The sequence below is a fragment of the Leucopleurus acutus genome, assembly GCF_964270905.1.
Source record: "Leucopleurus acutus genome assembly, chromosome: 1".
In the NCBI taxonomy this organism is placed as follows: domain Eukaryota; kingdom Metazoa; phylum Chordata; class Mammalia; order Artiodactyla; family Delphinidae; genus Leucopleurus; species Leucopleurus acutus.
This window is the reverse complement of record NC_139142.1, coordinates 12328194-12351679: the sequence shown is the minus strand read 5'-3', so window position 1 is coordinate 12351679 and position 23486 is coordinate 12328194. Positions and strand designations below refer to the sequence as shown.

Below are 23486 nucleotides of genomic sequence, written 5' to 3'. Positions count from 1 at the left end.
GTAGATCTGAGGTAAGGTCTTACAATAGCTTTCAAATCATATCACACAGCTGTTATTGTTACAACATCTTGAGCATAAAGAAACAAAACACCCAGGAAGTGTGCAACTCACAAATCTTTGCACTATGCAAACATATTTCAACTGGACTAGACTAATTCATGCACCATGGGATAAATTACTGAGAGATTCTCTGACTTTGGGGGTGTTACAAATGCAGATTACCGGCCAGCTCAGACATTTGGATTGTGTGCTATGTGCAGAATCCAGGATACATCCTAGGCAGTTCTGATGCAAGCACCCTACCACACCACACCCGAGACTGGGCATACTATAAAAAGAAAATCTGGAGTTTAATAGGCAATTATTAATAGATACTTTAAAATAATACTCAGGAGTCTTGTATCATGTTCAATGCTTTATAGGCATGCATCTGATCTAATCTTCAGATGACTTTATAGGGTAGGTACTAATATCACCAACCTTAAGATCAGGAAGCTGAAGCTTTAAGAGATTAAGAAAGTTGCCCAAGCCACATAGCTATTAAGTGACAGGCAGAGCTAAAACTCATACTCTAGCCTAATCTCCCCACACTCTCATCCATTACAAAAGCATGCCTCTTGGTAGGGAGACATGCAGCTATAACTTGCCAACATCTGCTGTACCTCTAATAAATAATTACCTGGGAGTTGTATAAATGCTATAGAATTTGTATTCTATATTTAATGACCTATTTCTTGGCTTCTCTTTTATTTTTCTTTCCTCTTCCAATCTATTCTGTTCTATGCATAACTGATAGATTAATATCCCTAAATTCCACATTCAAGTGTTTCATTAAGATCCTTTTCCTATTTCTTCAAGCTAGATTTTTTTTTTTAATTAAATTTATCACCCCTAATCCAACACAACCTTCTGGTCCCACAGTATTATATATTACAATCTCTTGTAATATCACCAAAATACATACCTTTAGACAAAAATTAAAAATTCAATTTGTGTGCCTAAAAGGAACAGAAAATTATTTCTGCTGGAGGCAATCAGTATCTTTTTAAGTAGGAAAAAAAAGAATGATCTAACTCACCTGTAACATACCAACAATTTCTACCTTATTGAAAAAGATAAAAGAGTGAAGTGTTGATAACATATTTTCTTCAAAGACTGAAGGGGTAGGTAGAACCATGTCTTGTATATACTGAACTCGGTATGTCTGATGAATTTTTTGTTTCAGCTCAGGATCTGATATGGGAATCACTTCTTTAAACTTGGCTGTTTTTGTTAGAAATTCCCTATGTTTTCGTGGTTGTGATAAAGCAGGATCATATTCTAAGCATCCAATGACGTCCATTATACATTCCTCAGAGAACATAACTTCAAAAAGAGCAGTTCGATTCAAGAGGAAGATGCCTTTGATAATTTCATACAAGTGGTGCAGTCCTTCAATATTTTCCAAATCCTCACACACATGAAAAAGCTCTAAGAGCTTTTTAATGTAACCCTCATTTTCCAGTGCTAGTGCAAGTTTTTCACGACGCAGGGGGGAAGGTAAAGATGATGCCACAAGTTCTGCAATTTCCTCAAGGCGACTTAATTCACAAGATGGCAATTCTAAACCTGGCGATGACATATCATCAAAACGCTCCTCTTCAGACTCATCTACAAGGTCCTGAGTGATATCCACTGATGGGTCCTTTCCTTGAACCTAGTAAACAAGATTTATGATAGCTGACAAAGTATAATCAATGGTATTCTTAGATACAAGAGATGTTATAAGAAAACTATTAATGGTAATTTTCAAGTTTAAGACTAGACAAACTTTAAGTCTTCAAACTTGACACCGGTGCTTTGTGACCACCTAGAGGGGTGGGATAGGTAGGGTGGGAGCGAGATGCAAGAGGGAGGGGATATGGGGATATATGTATAGCTGATTCACTTTGTGATACAGCAGAAACTAACACACCATTGTAAAGCAATTTATATTCCAATAAAGATGTTAAAAAAAAACAAAGCTCGACACAATTGCCTACTTTTCTGAACACATTTCTACAAATAACATACACTTTCGATTTTAAGGAAGGAAGTTCAAAGTTCAGAAATGGAATAAGCTTTCTTGTTAGTACAAGGTTTACCAGCAACGGAAACATTCTAAAGATCCACTAAACTAAGTGTGACTGTGACTTACAGTGCCCTGCAGACGCACAACATACAGAGTGGTAAAACATCCACTCACGTTTTATATCCATGGCCTCTTTTCCAGCAGACCAGGGCAAATCTCAGAGACACTCCTAGCACTGTGCTCTGGTAGAGCCACAAAACTCTTCAAAGTTTAAGTAAAATTCAAACAAATGCTGTGACCATAGAAAATATATATAATTGTAAGCAATAAGAAAAATATTTAATATCAGTTAATTTAGAAACCAAGGGCCAAGAGCATTTACGAATTGGCTTGGGACCAAAGTAGGTCACTGATTTGGTATGAAAACGCTGGTTGGTAGCCCAAAATGATGATTAAGAAAAACTGAGTGGGAAACAAGTGCACCCACACAAAAATAAAACCACATAAAAAGTAACTGCAACCTATGTGTAGCAGAGCTATCCCCTAGGAATACCTGCTTAGAGTTAAGTAACCAAACCATGGAAGTTCTCCTTTCTACACACCCAAACCTATACCTCTCATGATCCCCTAGAAGCTCTAAAGTTTGTCATAAACCCCAACTGTATGTCAGTGTAGGGGCTCTAATTATAAAAAGATAACTTATACGTCTTCACAATTAAATACATTTTAAGGTAAAAGAAAATTTTTACAAAAGGTCAAAGACGTATTTTGGAATGAAATGAGTTTTGCTATCTTGGCCCTGTAATTTGAGACACTGCCACTAAACCAGCCCAAAAGGCCAAGATGAATGGCAAAGGGATGGAAAATTTAGGCCTTATATGAAATGACCAACAAACTTAAATTGCTTAGCATGGTTAAGAGATGTTGATGGATACTAGAAGGGAAGAAGTCCTGGACTAAGTATAGAAAAATGCTGCAAGGCAATACCGTCTTGACCTTAACCCAGTGGGCAGCACCACTAAAAGGAGGCTAGGCACATTCACAGCTTTTACCTGGCATGGTCTCAAGTTGGCCCTGGATTTTTTTAAATTACGTAAGATCTCATCACAGCTTTAGACTCCTAGTATTCAAGCTATGGCTCTACCTATAGAAAAATGGTAGGGGGTTGTTTACAAAACCAATGATAAGGGATGAGAGCCCTTATTATAATGAAAAATGCCATCTTCTGGAGTTAATTTGCAAATACGAAGGCTGAACAGGTAATCAAAAAGACCTGTGTTTAGGAATTTGATCTTCTCAGGGAAACATGGTGAAACTGTAATAATCTGACAAATATGTTTCAGTCTTACTTTCAGAAGAGAAGCAATAGAAGAATGAAAATTTAAAAAGGAAAGTAGACTAAGCTAGAAGAGAGAGCTTTCCTTATGAGAAAGGATAAATCTCAGAAGTCAATCCGGACAGATAATGAAGCAAATGAGAATGTGAAGATCATAAAGATATAAAAAGGAAAAAGAGATGCACCCAGACATAACTGCTATCAAGGAGAGTACTAGATAATGTGGAGATTTTTTAGTTGTTTCTAGATCAAAAAATGATGAGTTCAAGAAATAGAGAAACATAAGATCTCAGAGAACAAAATACAGTAAATTCCCTAAAATAAGCCAGGATCCAGAAATTAATTGAGAAGTACAGCCAGGATCATAAGAGTCATTGAGAAATGACATCTTGAACATAAACTATGTAAAAGTTGGGAGGGGAAGATCAGAAAGGAACAACAAAGTAGGCAGTGATTCCCAGGAAAGTCATTGTAGAGCAAAGTATACAAGTACTACTACTTGTGCCCCAAGAGAAAATGACGGAAAAATTTATGGTGTTACAGACTAAGGAGAAGCATAATAAAGCCCCAACAATTTTAAAGGAGAGCCAGGCATGACAGTTAACAGATTGAGTCCAGGTCTGAGTTAAATATTGACCCAATAAAAGATTGTGTCCAGGGTGGGACTGTTCATCTTAGAAAGGTGAAAGAGAACAAGATTTTTCTTAATAACGGGTGCTTTCAGCACCACCCTGAGCTCATTAATCTCTTCTCTTTCTATGGAAGAACTCCACATGACAAAAATCTAGAGGAACATGCTGTAAAAACAACTGTATGAGACAGAAAGCAAAGAAAACATAAAGAAAGCATAAAAACATGTTAGCGTTTCACATGTTAAGAGAAGGAAAGGGACAGCTTAACAGGCAGGTTAATTTATGAAAAACACAGCTAAGTAGAATTATATAGCAGAAATAAATCCTGCAAGTTAAGGAGAAACTGTGCCTCAAGAGCACTGTGGCTTCTCCTAAGTCAGTGGCTCTTAAACTTCAGGCTGCATCAGAATCACCTGAAGCAGGCGTTGACAAACGAGCCAAACCTGGACCACCACTTGTTTTTGTAAATAAAATTTTACTGGAAGAGAACGATGTCCATTTATTTATGTGTTATCTATAGCTACTTTCACAGTACAACAGCAGAACAGAATAGCTGTTAAACTGTATGGTCCACAAACCCTAAAATATTTACCATCTTGCCCTTTACAGAGAAAATCTGACTTAGAGGGCTTGTTAAAATAGAATTACTGGTACCTACTCATAGTTTCTGATTCAGTAGATCTGGGACGGGGGTCTCAGAATTTGCATTTCTATCAGATCCCAGGTCATGCTCATCCTGCTGGTCTGAGGACCACACCTTGAGAACCAATGAATTAAAGAATCTCCTGAAAGTTATTTATTCTCCAGATAAAATAAACATGAAGATAGAGAAAGCATCCTTAGGATGTAATGGTCTAAATAAGTCCATAACAAGAACCAGTGGCTTTAGCCATCAGAGCGCATAAAAAATGACCATTCTCAAAAGACTGTGGAGATTTTATCACTAGACTGAGGTACTAGAACCACTAAGGAATTCCAGAATCAATTGAGAACATGCATGATGACACTGAAGAGATAGTCAAGTGCCATAAGAAGTTACTGAACAAGGGGTAACACGATCAGACTTGCATTTTTAAAAAGATCACTCCAGCTGTGGTACAGATTTGGGAATGAAAGCAATAAACCAGGCAAGCAATGATGGTGGCTTAGTAAACTAACAGCAATGAAAATGAAGATAAGTGAATGCATTTAAGACTTACAATTGAGGGACTGAATGGATATAGAAGATGAAGGAAGGATAAACACGTTTCTGGCTTCAGCAACTGGGTGGCATTTACTGAGATGAGAGAGATAGCTACGAGAATGAACAAATCTCGGTGAGATTACGTTCAGTCTTAGACTATTAAATTTGAGATGCTAGTTAGCACTCATGGAGGAGCTCTCAAAAGCAGCTGGATATAAAACTCTGGAGTTCAGAAAAGGTCTGGGCTGGGTAGATTAATGTCAATAAACTGTACTTTCCTATAAATCAAGCTTTTTCACAGACAGCAGTGAATTTAGAAGATCTATATGAAATGTGTCTCTATTTAAAATTTGGGGCATTAGCATAAAGCACAGCAAAAAACAAAATGCTTAAAAAGAAAGCATGTTGATTTTCTGATTTTTAAAATTACCTGACATATTTTCTCCCAAATTTCATCACATCCAGCTTTTTCTTGAAAGCTAAGGGCCAAGTCATAATTTTCTGCTTCAGACCACACAATCAAAGTGTCCTTGAGAGAAAAGAAGTCTGAATGATTAACATATATTATCACAAACTACTTCAAAGTATAAGGCAAATGAACAAAGCAATAGGGAATTGAGAACAGTACTCATTTTTACTTTTTGTAACACTGATGTCAGTAATTTCCAATGCCTTTTTGCACTTCACTTTATCCAATCTATAAAATGAAAACATTCTCCTTAAGGAGAAGTTGAACCAATATATGAAAAGCACTACAAATTGAGCACATAATCTAAATATATCAAAAGATACAAACTAAACATTATATCAATCCTTTGCTTGCACATTAAGTTACATTTTATGCTCTAGTCAAAACGCTCAAAGAGGAAGTCCTGAGTATTCAGTAGCAAGGGCATGTCAGGAGGATGTGATTAATAAACATAGCTGCTCCTCCTCCTCTCTAACTTTCAGTATCAGGTGTTCTTTACCTGGGGCACTTGAGGCCCATGACGCCCTTGAAATTATTGGCTAAATTTGTAACGTGAGCATTTACCCGGACAGAGGTTTTTTAACTTTCACCAAAGTTCAAGAAGCAAGATGCTCCTACCACCTACCACCCTTTTATTCATTTCATACCAATTTTTGTTTTTTTAATGATAGTTTAATAAACAGTTCAACAGTTTTTACTAAGATGTAATCTCAGCAAGACACTACAATTATAATACCGAGACCACTTTATATTTCCTGTAGTACAAATAGTCTGTATTCTACAATATGCATGGTATATTTATAGGGTCTAAGGTATCTTTTTGAAATTACTGACTATAAATAAACACATACACTGTTTCACAGCAATTAACCATTTCAAAAAAGAGCCTTCCAGAGGGATCTATGAATCACATTAAGAATTTCTGAATGGCACTAGGGAGAGTTACATTTGAAAACGAAGCCTAATGTAACAGCTACCATGTAGCCTTTTTCAAACTGGTCCAAAGAGACGAATTAGGAGTAGAAATTAGATGTGAACACAATATAAAGAAAAATAATTTAATCTAATAAGTAACTGAAAGGAGCCAAGCCAAGGCTGGCTGAGCATCTACTGAAATGATAAAAGCTCCTGTATTGAGGAGGAAACATGACTATATTTTAAGGTATCTTAAAAGATCTATGTAATTTCTAATACTTTTCAGTACCTCGTAAGGACACCGCTTATTGTACACAAATGGATCCCATGTTTAAAAATTTGTCTGCTAAATTGCATATTTACTCTGTTCAGTCAATTATTTAACTGTCAATCATGAGACCAATAGTCTCTTACTGAACTGAAGTGATGCCAGCCAGAAGTAAATAAACAATCCGCTGATTAGGCTGTGCAGCATTACTAAGAGGATAAATCCACAAATCTTACTCAGAATTCTAAAAAAGAGCTCAAAGACCGCTTTTTATTATCTTCAAAAACTCAAGAGATCATAGATCCCAGGCAAGCAATCTGTTCCAGTAACTGAGTAGCTGTTCCAGCTCAAAATAATTTACATTAACATTGTAAGATCAACATGTCAGAAATTAGTCAGTTGGCCTCAGTTTCGTCTTTAAATAAATGGGATCATACTGTTTTGAAAACCAGTAATAAGGTAAGATCTATTGGAAGAAGTCTAAAACCACTATCACATTAGTAATAAGATAAGTTTAAGACAATTGTAAGCAACTACTCTGTTACAATGTATATTCAGAATCATTTGGAGGCTTAAATCAGGGCACAGATAGAAATATGCTCTTAGTTATCCATTTGACAAATTCATAAGTTTGAAAATTTTTAGGAATTACTCTTCTGTTTTCCTTGAAGAGCCTAATTTTCACCAAATCATCCTGCTTGCTTATCATCCAACAGCCTATATAGGTTAAGACATATAGATTTGTTCATTCATCCTCAAAAGAGACTTGATCTTTTCTTTTTCTTAGGATGTGCTTTTACTCTTCAGCTGACTGAAAACTCAAAACGTTAATTTATGTATAGAATATCAAAACCAAATAATACTCTAGTCTCCAGCCATTGCAATCTAACCTGAGGGTTTTCTTAAGAACACCAAATGCAACAAAGTGTATTTAACAGACCACTGAACCATCAAGAAAATATTTCATATTGTACCAATACCTGTTGGACAAATAAATCACTGTTATATAAATTTAGGAGTAAATATCCGATTTCCTAGGTACTATCTGTGTGATCTCAAGCAAGCCACAATCTTTAGGCATCATCTTATGTGCAAAATAAAACTAACTTGCCTCTAGTAGTATTTTAATAGTCAATGATGAAGCAAAGCACTTTATAATTTATAAAGTTATATATTTATATATTTATAAAGTAATATAAATGTGTTGGTAGTGTATTTTAAGTTATTTTATATCTGCATCTTCAGGGCAGTGAGGGAACTGATACTGATTTCATTGGCTTTGTAAAGCACTCAGTATTATCTACATGGGTATATTCTAAATAAATACCAATTTTGATGACAGTGCTTGCAAGTATTAAGTGAGAGATTTACTTTCAGATATCTCTTGCATCAGAAGGGTACAAGAAAGAGAGTGTACTCAAATTGAAAGTTCTTAAAAAACTTACATCATTATAAGGTCCCAGTCAGGCAATATAAGAAATCAGATTCGTATTTATACTGAGTTGCTGTATAGAGATATGAATGTTCCTCCTGTACTAGCATTTACAACAGTGAAGGAAGGAGTTTCTACCATTTAGCTGTGTTAGTAGCTGATTATTCCATCATTGGTCACTTTTTAAATTCTCTTTAGGTAGAAACAAGAAAACTGTGTCGTTTTAGGTTTTAACTTTTGAGAATAAGGCTCAGTTAGTCAAATATCTAGAACTTAGCTTAACTTGAAGCAAGTTTTTCTTTTTTTAATTTAAAATGACTGCTTTATATATACAGAGATTGGTAGAACTGGATTTTAGAATTAGACTGGCAAAGCATCTTATAATCTACTCCAAAATTTTCATTGTAAGGAATCAGATGGCAAATTTTCATTTAATCACCAAATCGAGAGGATAATATGCAGGATAAAGAACATCTTCAAAATTTTACCTGTTGTTTCTGGTATGCAGTATTAGGATTTATTTTGGACTCTAAAAGTAGAGAACCTAGGAAAGAGGAAAAAGAAAAAAAAAACACATTCCATTATGTAACTGTAAAGCAGCAAAATTATATTCCCTTACATACACACACATTTCCTTTTTTGAAGGATTGATGCACATACAACTTCAGTTGAGGAAATATTATTTTAAAACAATACAAATTTAAATATAATAGCCTGTAACCTAAGAAATGCTTGCTTTATACATGTTTACTTTTAACAAAACAGACACGATCATCTAAAGAGCGAGCACTAGATGGTAAGAGAAATCTAACAACTCCCGGGCAGCAGAAGGTAGTGAAACAGCACAGTGTGAAGCCAGATGATCTGGGATTAAATCTCTAATATACAGTATTATTTAGAGAAATAACTTAAAACATGCAAATAAGCATTATAAATAAAATCTGGTCTCTCTCAAGACTGAAAATAAGAATTCACTGGTAAAAGTCTGAAAACATCAAGGATATGATCCATTGCCCAAGTACATCCCCACATTATGATTCACCTTCAGAAAGTCTTATATTTCTGTTTAATACAGAAATCACACTTCTCCATCTTCAAATTATCAATTTACTTCTCAGAATAAGCTAATTTGCACATTTCTGTTTTTCCCCGGCAGTATCGTAAGACTCAAGGTATTAGAAAATAACTACTGCTTTGTGACAAAGAGCAAAATAATAAAAAAAATTTTATTTAAGTATAGTTGATTTACAATGTTGTGTTAAATTTCTACTGTACAACCAAGTGATTCAGTTATACATATATATATATATATATACACACACACACACACATTTTTCATATTCTTTTCCATTATGGTTTAATCACAGGATACTGAATATAGTTCCCTGTGCTATACAGTAGGACCTTGTTGTTTATCCATTCTGTATGTAATAGTTTGTACCTGCTAACCCCAAACTCCCAATCCATTCCCTCATTCCCTCCCCTACCCCATCTCCCCCTTGGCAACCACAAGTCTGTTCTCTATATCTGTTAGTCTGTTTGTTTCATAGATAAGTTCATTTGTGTCATATTTTAGATTCCACATATAAGTGATATCATATGGTATTTGTCTTTCTCTGTCGGACTTACTTCACTTAGTACGATAATCTCTAGGTCAATCCATGTTGCTGCAAATGGCATTGTTTCACTCTTTTTTTACAGCAGAGTAGTATTCCATTGTATACAGGTACCACATCTTTATACATTCACCTGTCGATGGACAGGTTGTTTCCATGTCTTGGCTATTGTAAACAGTGCTGCTATGCACACTGGGGGGCACGTATCCTTTCAAATTAGTTTTCTGCAGCTATATGCCCAGGAGTGGGATTGCAGGATCATATGGCAACTCTGTTTTTAGTTTTTTAAGGAACCTCCATACTGTCTTCCATAGTGGCTGTATCAATTTACATTCCCACCAACAGTGCAGGAGGGTTCCCTTTTCTCCACACCCTCTCCAGCATTTGTTATTTGTAGACTTTTTAATCATGGCCATTCTGACTGCTGTGAGGTGGTACCTCATTGTAGTTTTTATTTGCATTTCTCTAATAATTAGCAATGTTGAGCATCTTTTCATGTGCCTGTTGGCCATCTGTATGTCTCCACAAAGAGCAAATTTTAAGACTAAATGTATACCTCTCCCCTCCTCAACCAATTCCAGTTTAAAGCCAAGTTCTGACCCAAAATACTTGAGAAAAAGCATTTTCTCTGCAGCTGTCTCTCATCCAAAGCTTTCAACTCTTCTCATATTACATTAAACAGTTGCTTTATCCATTCCAAATAGTGGCTAGACACTTGAGAAAAGGGCACTCTTAACATTTCCAAATTTGACTAGTTTTGCCTTTATGTTAAAATTTGTTTACTAAGTTTATGATACTGCCCCGTGTTAGTAATTTACTGATCATTCACTACCATGGGCTGGTAATGATGCTCAGTGATATTGAATATATATAGTAAAATACCAGCATTTGCCAAGCTGCAGTGACTTAATTTGCAAACACCTTGTGCACAAGAAAGCTTCCCACTTTACTTGAATCTTTCCAGTGTATAGCACAGGTGAACTGCTTAACCCAAAATCTGTCTCTTACCCTTTCTGTACTTACGGTAACTAAACAGTCTCCCTATTTTCTCCACCTGTACTCCCAACACCCTATTTCTTTAAGCTCTTTTCTTTTTACTATTATTGGCTCACTGAGGTTCAGACAAGTATTCTCACATTCTGGAGGAAGCCTGATTACTCTTCTTCCCATTTTTCCAACTTTTGCCACAATAATCAAAATAAATTTTCCAGTGCCCCTTAGTTTTCTTTATGCACAATCAACGAATTTTTATTTCGGTAATTACTAAGAGCTGTCTAGTGATATATTTATAAGAAGAAAAAGCAGCAAGCAAACGAACTCAATGTCTAGAGTCCCTTAAAAGTATTAAAATTTCCAACTATCTCTGTAAATATTCTTTCACTGTTTGTTGTTTAATTACTAGAACAAAAATTGCACCCTATTATTTCCCAATGAAATCACAAAGTATGTCAAGTACATTATGGATCAAACTTTTAAAAGATGAGTCATGGCATATAATCATATTCAAAACATATGTTTCTATGAGAAAATACATTCCAAAAACCCTACTTTGAAATATATCATGTCCTCAAAAAACAATCAATCCGCAGAAAACTACATAAATAATAGAGTGAAACAAATGGATTACTTTATAACATATTTCAGAAGATGCAAGAGATCTAATGTCATAGAACCAAACTAAGTAAGTAATGCCACCTTAAAAGTCAAACTGCACAAAAGCACAAAGGAAAAAAATCAGACATCATTGATAAATGATGGTAACTGGACATAATCAAAACAAAAATAAAAAATGCTACAAACAATACCATTAAGAATGTGAAAAGAACCCACAGAATGTGCAAAATTATTTGGAAATCATATATCTGATAAGGGACTTGCATCCAGAACTCTTACAACTCAATAATAAAAAGATAACCCAATTTAAAAATGGGCAATGGATCCGAGTAGATATTTCTCCAAAGAAGATATACAAATGGAAAATAAACATGAAAAGAAGCTCACCACCTTTAGTCATTAGGGAAATGCGAACCAAAACCACAAAAAGATAACCATTTTACACCAGCTAGGAAGCCTATAATCAAAGACACACAATGACGTGAGCTGGCAACCATGTGGAGAAATTGGAACCCTCATACATTTTTCTTGTAGCTATATAAAAAGGCATCCACTTTGGAAAAATTTGGCAGTTCCTCAAAAAGAGAGTTACGGGCAATTCCACTCCTAGGTACATACAAGAGAAACGAAAACATTTGCCCACACAAATTTGTGTACACACAGCAAAAAAGTGGAAACAATCCAAATGTCCAAAAACTGATGAATGGGTAAATAAAATGAAAGACTATTCGGCTATACAAAGATATGAAGTTCTGATCCATGCTGTAACTGAACCTTGAAAACATAAGTTAAAGAAGCCAAGTTACAAAGAACCACATGTTTTAGGACTGCATTTATATGAATGGTCCAGAATTTGCAAATTTAGAGGATTTGTAGATTAGTGGCTGTTTAGGACTGCGAGGAAGGGGGAACAAATGGGTAGTGATTGCTAATGGGTACACGATTTCTTTTAGAGGACAAAATGGTCTCTCATTGTGGTGATGGTTGCATAACCCTGTGAATATACTAGACAATACGGAACTATATACACTTTGAATGAGATGGCATGTGAATTCTGTTAAAAAAAAAAGCTAAAGTGTAAATATTCATACAATGGAATATCATACAGCAATGTTAATGCATGAACCAAATATATGTAAATGCAAAAATGTATATGAACCTTACAAACATAAATGAAAGAAGCCTCAGACAAAAGTATATACCATAAGTCCATTTACATGAAGTTCAAAAAGTGGCAAAAATTAATCTATGGTGTTAGAAGTTAGGTTGTTGAGGGGAAGGGGAGAGATAGTGACTGAAGAGAGACATGAAGCAGGTTTCCGGAGTGCTGGTTATGTTGTTTCTTTGTCTTTGTGCTGGTTATTTTGTGAAAAATTCATCAAGCTGAATACTTAAGATTTGTGTACCTTTTTGATGTATTATACTTTAAAAGTTTTTTTTTTTTTTTTTTTTTTAAGTTTAAGAGAAGGGGTAAAATGACACACAGCATAGGGGCTGGAGCTATCACTTCAAGTTGTGATTTCAAGAAACACACACCTGGAACTTCCCTGGTGGTGCAGTGGTTAAGAATCTGCCTGCCAATGCAGGTGATACAGGTTCAATTCCTGGCCCGGGAAGATCCCACATGCTGCAGAGCAACTAAGCCCGTGCGCCACAACTACTGAGCCTGCGCTCTAGAGCCCGTGCTCTGCAACAAGAGAAGCCATGGCAATAAGAAGCACGCACACTCCAACGAAGACCCAACACAGCCAAAAATAAATAATTTAAAAATAAAACAAAAAAACCCACACACCTGACTTGGCAACTGCTAAAACAAAACACCAACACCAACTATTATTTTTTGAGTACAAGTTTTTTTGCCGTTTTTTTTTTGCATTTGTTTCAAAACTCGGTAGTGTTACAGTGTTAGGATGACTAAAAAGGAAAAATCAATCACAAATTCAAAGTATGAAGTGTTCCCTTCCGAAATGCTGGCGAAAACAAGAATAAGCACATACTAGAAGCTTCTGGTAAGTTTTTCTTTTTCCTGGGCCATTCAAGATGTCAGGGCGAAGCATCTCTCCTGAAACCATTTCAGCCATATCCAATGGTTTTAGTCTAAGATATAACTTTAGGAAGTCCAGCTCTGGTCCCCAAATACCATGTTCCCCAAGATGTCAGTAGGCTGTAGAGGCTGGAATATGGGAAACAGCCTTTTAACTGGGGGGCTAAGTAAGATAATAATGAAAAGACACATTTCTAGTTTTATTCCTAGTCCATCTATTAGGTTCCCCACTCCCATCTCATAGTTTCTACTGAATAAAATTAGAAGCACTTATCCAATCAACTGAAAAAGATCCAGCTGAGTGTTAATATGCATTTACACAATCCTTCCCCCCAACAAGTTTATTTGTTAGCAATTGCTACAGCTACAGTACTGGGAACAGTAGTTCCATCCCAGTAATAAGTGGGTATGGAAGGGGATGTAGAGTTCAACTATAGGTGTGAGGCATTTATCATGGTAGCAGAGATAACAAGGGGAGAAATGAGGAAAATGTTCCTTAATAGGAGACCTTAAATGACATCAAGGGAGTTGAAGTTCTCATTAAGGGGAACACAATGCTTTTGATAATGGGTAGATCCAGTATATCTTAGTAACTGAAACACATACGTAAAACAGCCCCCCACCCCAATTTATTTGAGGAACACATTCATCCTATCCAATGAAATAGATGCCTTTATCCTCCAAGAGGAATTCATTCTCACCCCCACCCCCCACCATGACACCATCTCCTCACACATCTGAGAAAGACACTCACACAGACAAGAGAAAGACAAGCCTACATAGCAAACCCCAATATCAAGACTTGAGAAAGGTCTTCCCACTTCCCACCTGAATGACTGGGAAGGAAATATGGAAACACAAAAATCGAGAGATTGATGTAGCTAAGGGGAATGCATCAATACATGTAATTAAGTTTGTCACTGCAGAATCTATCATTCAGACCACTAGCAAAATCAGCCACGCTCAGGTGAACTAAATACTCCTGCACAGCAAATGCTTGTCAGAGTCCATCCCCAAGATTCTGACAGGCGTGCAAGGCCATATTTGCACATATACTTCTTCAAAAAATAAAGAGGGTCCTTAATTCTCATTTACTATTACCCAAACTGAACATCAGCACAACCTTTTTGGAGGGTCATTTGCCTTTATCTACAAAGCTTCTAAACACATACTACTCTTTGGTCCAACAATCCTAGGAAATTATCCTACACTCTCATACAGGTGCCAAGTATATGAATACAGATATCATTAGCAGTGTTTGTAAAGGCAAAAAAAAACTAGAAACAATGTATGAGCCAGCTGGAGAGTGTGGGGATCTCAAGAGGCCTAGAAAAATCAAAACTATTTTCATAATATTACTAACAGATTATTTGCCATTTTCATTCTTATTTTTCTCACAGTGTCTACACTGATAGTGCAACAGATTGAATGCAGAAGCAGAAAAGAACACTTTAAAAAAAATTGAACCAGACATTATAAAGAGATTTGTAAAACTGTAAAACAGTGACATTCTTGTCACTGAATTCTTGCTTTAGAAAAGATTTTTAAAGTCTTATTTTAATTTCTAATATGCTAAATATCAAAAGATATTTTTTATTTAAACATAAACAAAAGCTACTAGGGATCCTCAATTTTAGTACTATAAAGGTATCCTGAGGGAAAAAATCTGAGAAATGTTACTCTATGCCACCAACACTGTACTGTGTGAATTCAATATATACAGTGGAATACTACGCTAGTTTTAGATGAGATAGATCTGTATATCCTGACACAAACAGAGGCCCCAAATATACTGATAACAAGGAGATCTGTACACTCAGGAAATGGGGGGACAATGGTAAAGAAGGGGAAATGCCACTCATAACATCACCAAGACAACTACAGGTAAAGCTGTCACAGACTGATAGCAAGAAAAAGTGACAATAAAACAAACAGTACAATTATGGGTATAAACAATTAGGTCATTAAAAACGTTCCCTCCCTACTTCACATCTTGGTTCCTCTTGAACTTTTCTAGTATCCTGCTGCAAACCCCCAATACACCCCTATCAAAACAAAACAAACACCTCCAAGGATGGGGGAGGGTAGTTAGTACATGCAGAATGAAGTCTCATCTGAAGAGTTGAAATCGGAGAACTTAAAACTAGTGCCTGTAGTATAGATCCAGCCAGCAGACAGCCTGTTTGATTCCTAGTTCTAACAAACATACTCATACACTAAATTCATGCAAATCTTTTATAATGGAAAGATTTTACATTGGGAAAAAAAAAAAGTCTAGATTTCTGGCTGGGTACAGGAAAAAAAGACCCCAGAACTATCCAATCAAAGAATCAATGCACCAAGACTTATGGTTAGAAAAAAATAATACCTCTTAGGGTTGCTTTTGAATATTCACTGAAATTTTATATTAAAGCGCCTACCCCAGAACCTATCACATAACCAGCACTCAATACTTTTCTTTAACAGCATGATCAGAATATCATTTCCCTGGCATCACTATAATCTTGAATAGTAGAAAAATTAGTACTGATAACAATGATCCAGAAACACATTACAAATAAAAGGCTAACCAACACAGGCTCATTAGACTGCCTAAGAAAAACCTTCCAATATATAGTATTTAGGAAATATTCCATGAAAATTGTTGAGATTTTTTAACCTTGTTTACACAGTTTAATTTAGCTGGAAAATTCACTTGTTCAGAAGATATCAATTCCCTTCACTGGAGAAATGATAATACTATAGTTTCTATAATTTTATGGCTTTATTTTCAATACCAACCAATCAATCAGATTTGGGTAATATGGGAGTATCTGGTTTGCGGTTAAGAAACTTAGATCCTGACCTCAGTTCAGATTTGGATAAATACTTAAGGATTTCAGAATGAAGAGCTTCCAGGTCTGCTGCTCTTAAGTAAACAGTTCAATCTTACTGGCAATATACTGGCTTTTCCAGTATATTGAGATTATCAACGGTCAAAGCTAAGGGCAAGAGCTTAGGTACTATGCTTCCTTAGGAGAAAGAAAACACCATCAAAATGAATTAATGGAAGTCCAAAATCTCATGATGATAGGAGACTAGTGTATGTTTCAAACCTATAGCAGGTCTGTGTTCCAGGTCCCTCCCTCCCAATTTTGTGGACCACAGATTACACATGGCATTTAAAACCTAAAATGAAGGCCTGGGAAAAAAAAAAAACTTGGTAGCATTATGTTAAAAGGTCCCACCCCTGTGTCAAGCCTTCACTACACTCCAACCCCATCAGGTATACCCAGTGTAGCCAATGGCCCTCAAACTTTCAAAAGCTATCACATGCAACAGATGAAAATAAGGGTTTGGTTATCCTAAGCCTATTAATTTTCCACAAAGTAGGTCTACACAGGAGAAAAAAAGCACATTTATATCAACTTTTCAAAGTGAAATATTTCTCCCAGTACTGACACTGGGTTCTTCTTGGTAGCTAAATTTGGAGTGCTTACTATATGCAAGATTATATACTACTTACTGATTTATAAGAATAACATAAAATATGCTGATGCTATCTCTGTTTATTTCTCACCACCGCAGCCAAAACAAAACAAAACAGACTCTCCTACCCAAACTGTTGACCTCCTTTTCTATTTATAGTAGGAGTAGAGGCAGATATACCTACAACCAAGTTCTACCAAGAGGAAGAAGCACAGGATTCCAGTTTTTACCATTAGCTAGCAGCACTACCTTGAACAAAACATTTCCCCATGTCTCATTTCTTCATGCCTCAAATAACAATGAAAATGAAATCTTTTTAACTTTGACTAGTCAGAATTAAAACCATTATGAAACGTAAAAAATACTTCATAAAACTTAAGGTGAAAACCAAATATAAGAACACTATTCTTTTTTTTTTGGCGGTACGTGGGCCTCTCACTGTTGTGGCCTCTCCCGTTGCGGAGCACAGGCTCTGGACGCGCAGGCTCAGCGGCCATGGCTCACCGGCCTAGCCGCTCCAGGGCACGAACCCATGTCCCCTGCATCGGCAGGTGGACTCTCAACCACTGCGCCACCAGGCAAGCCCCAAGAACACTATTCTTGATGATTGGCAAAGTAATCCAGAATAAAGAGTATAGACGTGATTTTATGTTCAAAGACATCCTTCAGTGTGTGGAGAAATTCCAATTTCTTTACTTTATCAATTCTAAAATTGGCAGGTGGAGGTGGTAAAAATAATAAAGGAGAAAACAAGTAGAATGATTTGAACATAAAGTGAGAGAGTAAGTAAAGGATGACATCATTACCCTCACTTCACCAACCTAACAGGGACAGCATAAACTGGGAGAAGAAAAAAAACAATACTAAGTAATCTTTATTGGAGGATGGAACTTTGCAGGTACATGGCTATGAGGTAATGAGGTAATCTACCTTCGTTTTTAAAAAAAGATATGTTCCTACAACATATCTGCCAGTAGGAACCTACTGAATAAGGATGCAATCCAGAAAATGGGCTCAGTAACTTAGTGGGACATCTCTCCTCCAAGGCTAGGAGAGCTACAGATTTGCCAAGCACTCAGCTCCAGACGGGAAGGGCATACTTATCCAGACAGCTATGCCCTGTAACAGGGAAGACACAAATACTTCCATTCAGAAATTTCGTTCCTGATTTTTAGATAAGTGTATATGCTCCTCTTACAAGATAAATGACTCATTTTATGGAAAACCAGAAACAACTTTCCATTTTGCTCATCGCAATAAAAAGAAAATTCTCAATTATCCTGTAATGGAAAATGAGGGAAGCACACAATAATGGATAATCCAAGCTAGCAGCCAATACAAAACTCCCACATGTGGCTTGGAGATGAACTATAATTTTAAATATCTTTAGGCTAAAAATTGTTTTCATTTTCTTTGAAATGAACCTTGAATCTAAGTATAAAGCAGCAAATACAAGTAGACAATAATATGAGGGTTTAAAACACACTATTAACAGTTAATGATGGTAATTAAATAATTCATAATACTAGTTTCAAGTCATAGTCTAGAAGTCTTATTCAATCCCTGACACCTCTCCCCCACCTCAGTTCGAACACTGATCTTCCTTGCTTTTTAACCTAGCTATGTGATTTTAAGTTATTTAGCTTCATTGAGCCTCAGTTTCCTGATCTATAAATATGGCTAATAACAGTACCTACACCAAGAGGACACCAGAGGATACAAGTGAAGAATCTCCGGCACACGGTAGACACTCAATAAATTTTGACTATTATTCCTATTTGGAGTTTTCCTGTTAGGAAAAAAACCCCCATAAATCGTCAAATTAAAGATTATTTACAAAGTATTTCACAAGTATCCTGGAATTTTCTAAGCCTACTCTTTGGATTTAGTTTTCCTAACAACTTATAAATTTAACAAGGGGACAGTCAGTTTATTTCAGCTCTTTCCCTATTAGATAAAAATGGAAAAAACCCGGATTCCTATATTATTGTGTTAGAAGAGTATGATTCCCTATGACAATATGACGTTAAGACTTAATGCTTAAAAATACTTTAAACAAAGGACTTTGTATAATGAGTCCAATTAAACACGTGATGTGAAAGTATGTCTCATTTCAAATTATTATGAGGTTTCAAAGAATTCATCTCACATTTACACGATTAACCGAACCTATAAAGCCTATACTTTCCAACTCACTATGTAAAAAGTTTTCCAAACAAGCAAAAACATAGAAGTTAGAATAGTTGGTTACTATATGATAGTCATACAGAAAAGTACACTAACACTTCACATTCAAACTTGTATTTTAAGAGACAAATAATATAGGCCTCAGAAAAATTTACCCAATGTGTTCAAAACCATTTAAATGCCTCCAAGGAAAAATAATTTTTCTCCAGTTTTAAGTTATTTTGGGGAGGCTTATAAAGTAATCTGTGGGCAATATACTCCAAGTTACCATTTTTCTTTCAATTCAAATTGAAAAGCAATGTCCCTACAGTCTTCAATTACAGAATGGTGAGTCTCATTTGTTTTCCGTGGAATTGGAGTTCTGGGTAGGAAGTCCAATTAAAGGTCCTTGAAATGAGTTTGTAGTAATTTAGATACAGACCTACAATCGTAATAAACTCAGTTAGCTACCATAAAATTATAGGCTATCGTTACAAAGCAGATTTTCAAATTCAGAAGGAACTATTTTGAAAAAAGTTTTACTTGATGTGAACATTTTAAGGGAAATTCATGGTACGCCACCGGAGGAAGTGGCAATCCCTAAACTGCGTTAAGTCTTTAAAAATGTGAAACACTTATCTTCAATCAACGGTGGTCTTTGAACTTGAAGGGCTGTTTCAAAATATGTGAAACACATGCATCCCTAGGGCAGATTCGAAAGATTTTAAAGGTTTCTGCCAACTTCTCACCACCTGTTAGCTGAACCAAATTATGAATATACATTTATCAACGGATAAAATGCTCGGATAAAATGATTCCAAACTTGCAGGGCGTTTACCCAGTGAAACTACACACAAAGTTCTGCACTTCTAATGAAAAAGACAACTAACGCTGCGGGAACACAAATCTCTCTTCCCACGGCAAAGAAGCACTTCCTCTGCCGAGTGCAGAGTTGCCAGATCCAGAACCAGGGTTGCCAACCTACAACAGGATCGGAAAGATGCAGCAATGATACGTTAAAAAACAAAAAAAAAAAAGAAGAAGAAAAGCACAACAAAATGTTTATGCTCCAAAAAGTTAAACAGCTAAGAACTTTCTCAGCTCCGAGAAAAGTTTCACGGCTGCTTTACAGACGCTTGAACTAAGGCAGAAGATCGGTTTGATCAGTAGCTTTCTCAAGGTCACTCTTGTGCAAAGTAACTGCACGGTCCGGGCTCCCGCTCCCAGGCCCCCGACCTCTGCACACGCCCCGGCGGCACCGCTCAGACGCGCCTGGCTCCGCCCGTGCCCGCGCAAGTGCGCCGGGGCACTCAGAGAAAGAAACACTTGGAGCGCTCTCCGGGCAGCTCCGGGAGGACAGGGGGGCCGGGGGCCCGTCCTCCCCCGAGGCGGCGGCCGCCGCGGCCCAAGCCGCCGCCTCCGTCCCCTCCGTCTTCTCAGGCAGAGGACCGCTAGCCCCACAGGACCGGGCAGGTGGCCCAGGGGCGCGGGCGAGGCGAGGGTCCCGCCGCGAGGGGTTCACTCACCGTCACTCTCGGCCCTGACAAGCAGGGACATGCCCTTCAGCCGCTCCACGTAGCCGGACGACACATGCCCGGTGCCCCGGTCGTCCCACTGCCGGTCCTCGTTGAGTGTGTAAACCTTCACCCGCCGCCGGGTGTCGGTCATCGTGCCGCCCGGGGGCCGGGGCAAAGGCCCCGCCGGAGTCGCCCGGGAAGGGGGTCCGGGGAAGGCGGGAGCCGAGGCGAGAGGACGCCCACGAGCGGAGGGCTCCCCGGCCTCACTGCCGCCGCTGGCCGCCCCGGGGCCGCGCTGCCGCCCTCATGGCCCGCCGCCGGGCCTGAGCTCTGGCCCCCGCCTTTCCTCGCCTCCGGCTCCTCGGCGCTATTGTCCAGGCCCGGCGAGGCCGGCCGCCCCGAGGGGGCCACGCAGCGCTTCGCAGCCTCCCGCCCCGCCGCGCTAGGAACTCGCGGCGCCGTTCACTGCCCTGCTCCCGCCTCCGCCATGATCTCCGTGAAGCTGCTTCCCGCGCCGCCGCCGCCTCCTCAGGCCGCCGCCGCCATGTTTTCCTTCCTTATACCTGGCCCTGCCACCGCAGCCGGGGACTGCGCTCCGCTCCCCTGCTTCAAATGTCCGAAGCCGACCGGCGCCTGGTCCTGCTGCAGCTGCCACCACTACGCGGGAGACTCCGAGAGCCCCCTGGCGCACGAGCGCTCTTGGCTACTGGGAGTCCTTTTCCCTCCGCCGCTGCCGCCGCCGCCGCCTCTTCCGCTGCCGCCGCCGCCTCTTCCGTCGCCTCTTCCGTCTTCCTCACAGAGCCAAAGCCGCCGCCATCTTGGTTCGCCCCTCAATAGCGGGGCGCGGGGCCACCCCGGTAGCAGCTGCAGGGGCGGCCCATTGGCCCCACCATTTAAAGAGACAGGAGGGAAGCCGCGAGCCTCGCAGCGGCGGAGGCCTCGGGCGGAGGCGGTAGGCGGGCGTCGGGTTGCCGAAGTGGCGGGAGCGCAGGGAGTGGAGGACGCGGAACGCTGGTCGCGCCGGTGACGGACCGAGGCTCCCTCCCGCTCCCTGCACGGTACTGTCGTGCGAGCGCGGGGCGTGTGTGCGTCCGTCGCTCCCTGTGTTCGTCATCAGCCCCGTTCGGGATTCGAAAGGGGAGTGGAGCCCGCCTCCGGCTGCTGATCCCTGAGCTGGTCTCTGCGCGCCGGGCGCTTGGCGTCTCCGGCTCTGGGTCCGCCCGCCGCCTACCCGGGTGGCTAGCTGTCCAGCCGCCGCTCCCTGCAGGCGTCGGGCGGCATCGGCCTGGGGCTTTCCTGCGGCGCGCCCGCCTCCGCGAGTGTGCTGTTCGAGCCGCCTTTGGGGCTGGACTGGGCACCCGGAGCGCGGAGGTCGGTGGCGCCGGAGCCTCGCAGACTCAGGCCTTTCTCCTTTGGGAAGAAATTGAGAAGTTTTCGGGAAAGACCGCAGGTTTGGCCGCAGGTCCTGGGAGCTGCCATAGGGCACGCACCGAGATGGGAGTCTGGAAATTTGGCACAGTTTTCTATTTCTGAGCGTGGTACCAAGCCTGAAGTGAAGAATCTAAAACCTCTCCTTAAAATAGCTGCTACCTCTTTTTCCTCCAGAATTGTTATTTTCTAGCTCTTCCTGTTGCAAAAAGAACTTGAGGGGCTTACAAAAACCAACGGGGTACTGTATAAATTTCTCAACGTTCACTGTTAAGCACTGTTAATCTTCACAAAGGAATGTCGTTCCCATTCCTATCACACAAATGATAGCCACCATTTGGGGGGCTTTTACTCTTTGCCACGCCGTCTAGGTCATTGCTGGCCACTGGAAACAAAATGTGAGCCGCGTATGTAATTTTACATTTATGGTAGCCGCTTCTTTAAAATGTTTGAAGAAACTGCTGAAATTTGTTTTTATAATGTATTTTGTTGTGTTTAGAAAAAAATGTTGCCTGCCATTCCACTTCTACAAGATTCCAGCCATTAGCCACTGCAGTGGCTCACGGACAGTGCACCCTGAGGGGAATTCAGGAAGGAGAAAAACAGGAAGCATTCTGTACTTTGGATAAACTGGCCCCTGGAAAAATAAGAAACATAGCTAAGGAAAAATTTCAGTGACCCCGAGATTCTAACATCTTTCCAAACGTAGAAAAGCACTAAAATCATTGAGATGTCTGTTCTTTGTGATTAGCAGTAACCTTTTCATGCTTGACTACAAATGTTTTTCACAGCAAAAAAGTTCGTATATATTCCTGGCTGCTCCCTGACCTCTATGGAGCAGTTCCTCAGAGCTATCCGAGAGGCTGTCTCCTAGGCTATAGCCCTCAGTAAGGTCCCAGAACAGAACTTAACTCACAACTTTTACATTTTGCTTCTTTATTTCAGTTGACAGTTTAATGCGATATCTTCAATATAAAATGAATGAGATATTTTGAATTACTTTTTTTTCATACTAAATTCAAACTGTGATGTGTATTTTACCTTTAGTGTAAATTTCTATTTGGATGCTGAATTTTCATTGGAAATACCTGATGCGTATTTAGGTTTCACTAAATTTACACTTGAAAAAGTAGATTCACATATTAAAGTTACTTGAAATATACTTACCTTTTTTCCAAAAATAAACTTTAATTAAACTTTAATTAAAATTAAGTAAGGTTTAAAATTCAGTTCCTCAGTCCCACTAGCCACATTTCCAGGCCTTAGTACTGAAACTGAGCGGGACCCTATGGGGCTCCTGGCCACAGAAGCCTTTCTGTGTCCCCCGTTCCTTGTTTGTAAGGAACAG

General features: G+C 39.0%; 1 protein-coding gene across 3 annotated transcripts in view; it reads right to left on the bottom strand.

The window, feature by feature from the left end:
• PPP4R3A (protein phosphatase 4 regulatory subunit 3A) overlaps positions 1-20965 on the bottom strand; it is a 37462-nt gene extending 16497 nt beyond the window's left edge. For all 3 annotated transcript variants that reach the window (XM_082855980.1, XM_082855981.1, XM_082855982.1), the window contains exons 1-4: positions 20720-20965; positions 8774-8829; positions 5632-5730; positions 1079-1696 (exon numbers count right to left, since the gene is read on the bottom strand). In XM_082855980.1, the coding sequence (XP_082712106.1) occupies positions 1079-1696; positions 5632-5730; positions 8774-8829; positions 20720-20861 (915 nt within the window). In that variant the 5' untranslated portion in view covers positions 20862-20965. The remainder of the gene's footprint in view (positions 1-1078; positions 1697-5631; positions 5731-8773; positions 8830-20719) is intronic.
• Between the last annotated feature and the right edge of the window lie 2521 nt (positions 20966-23486).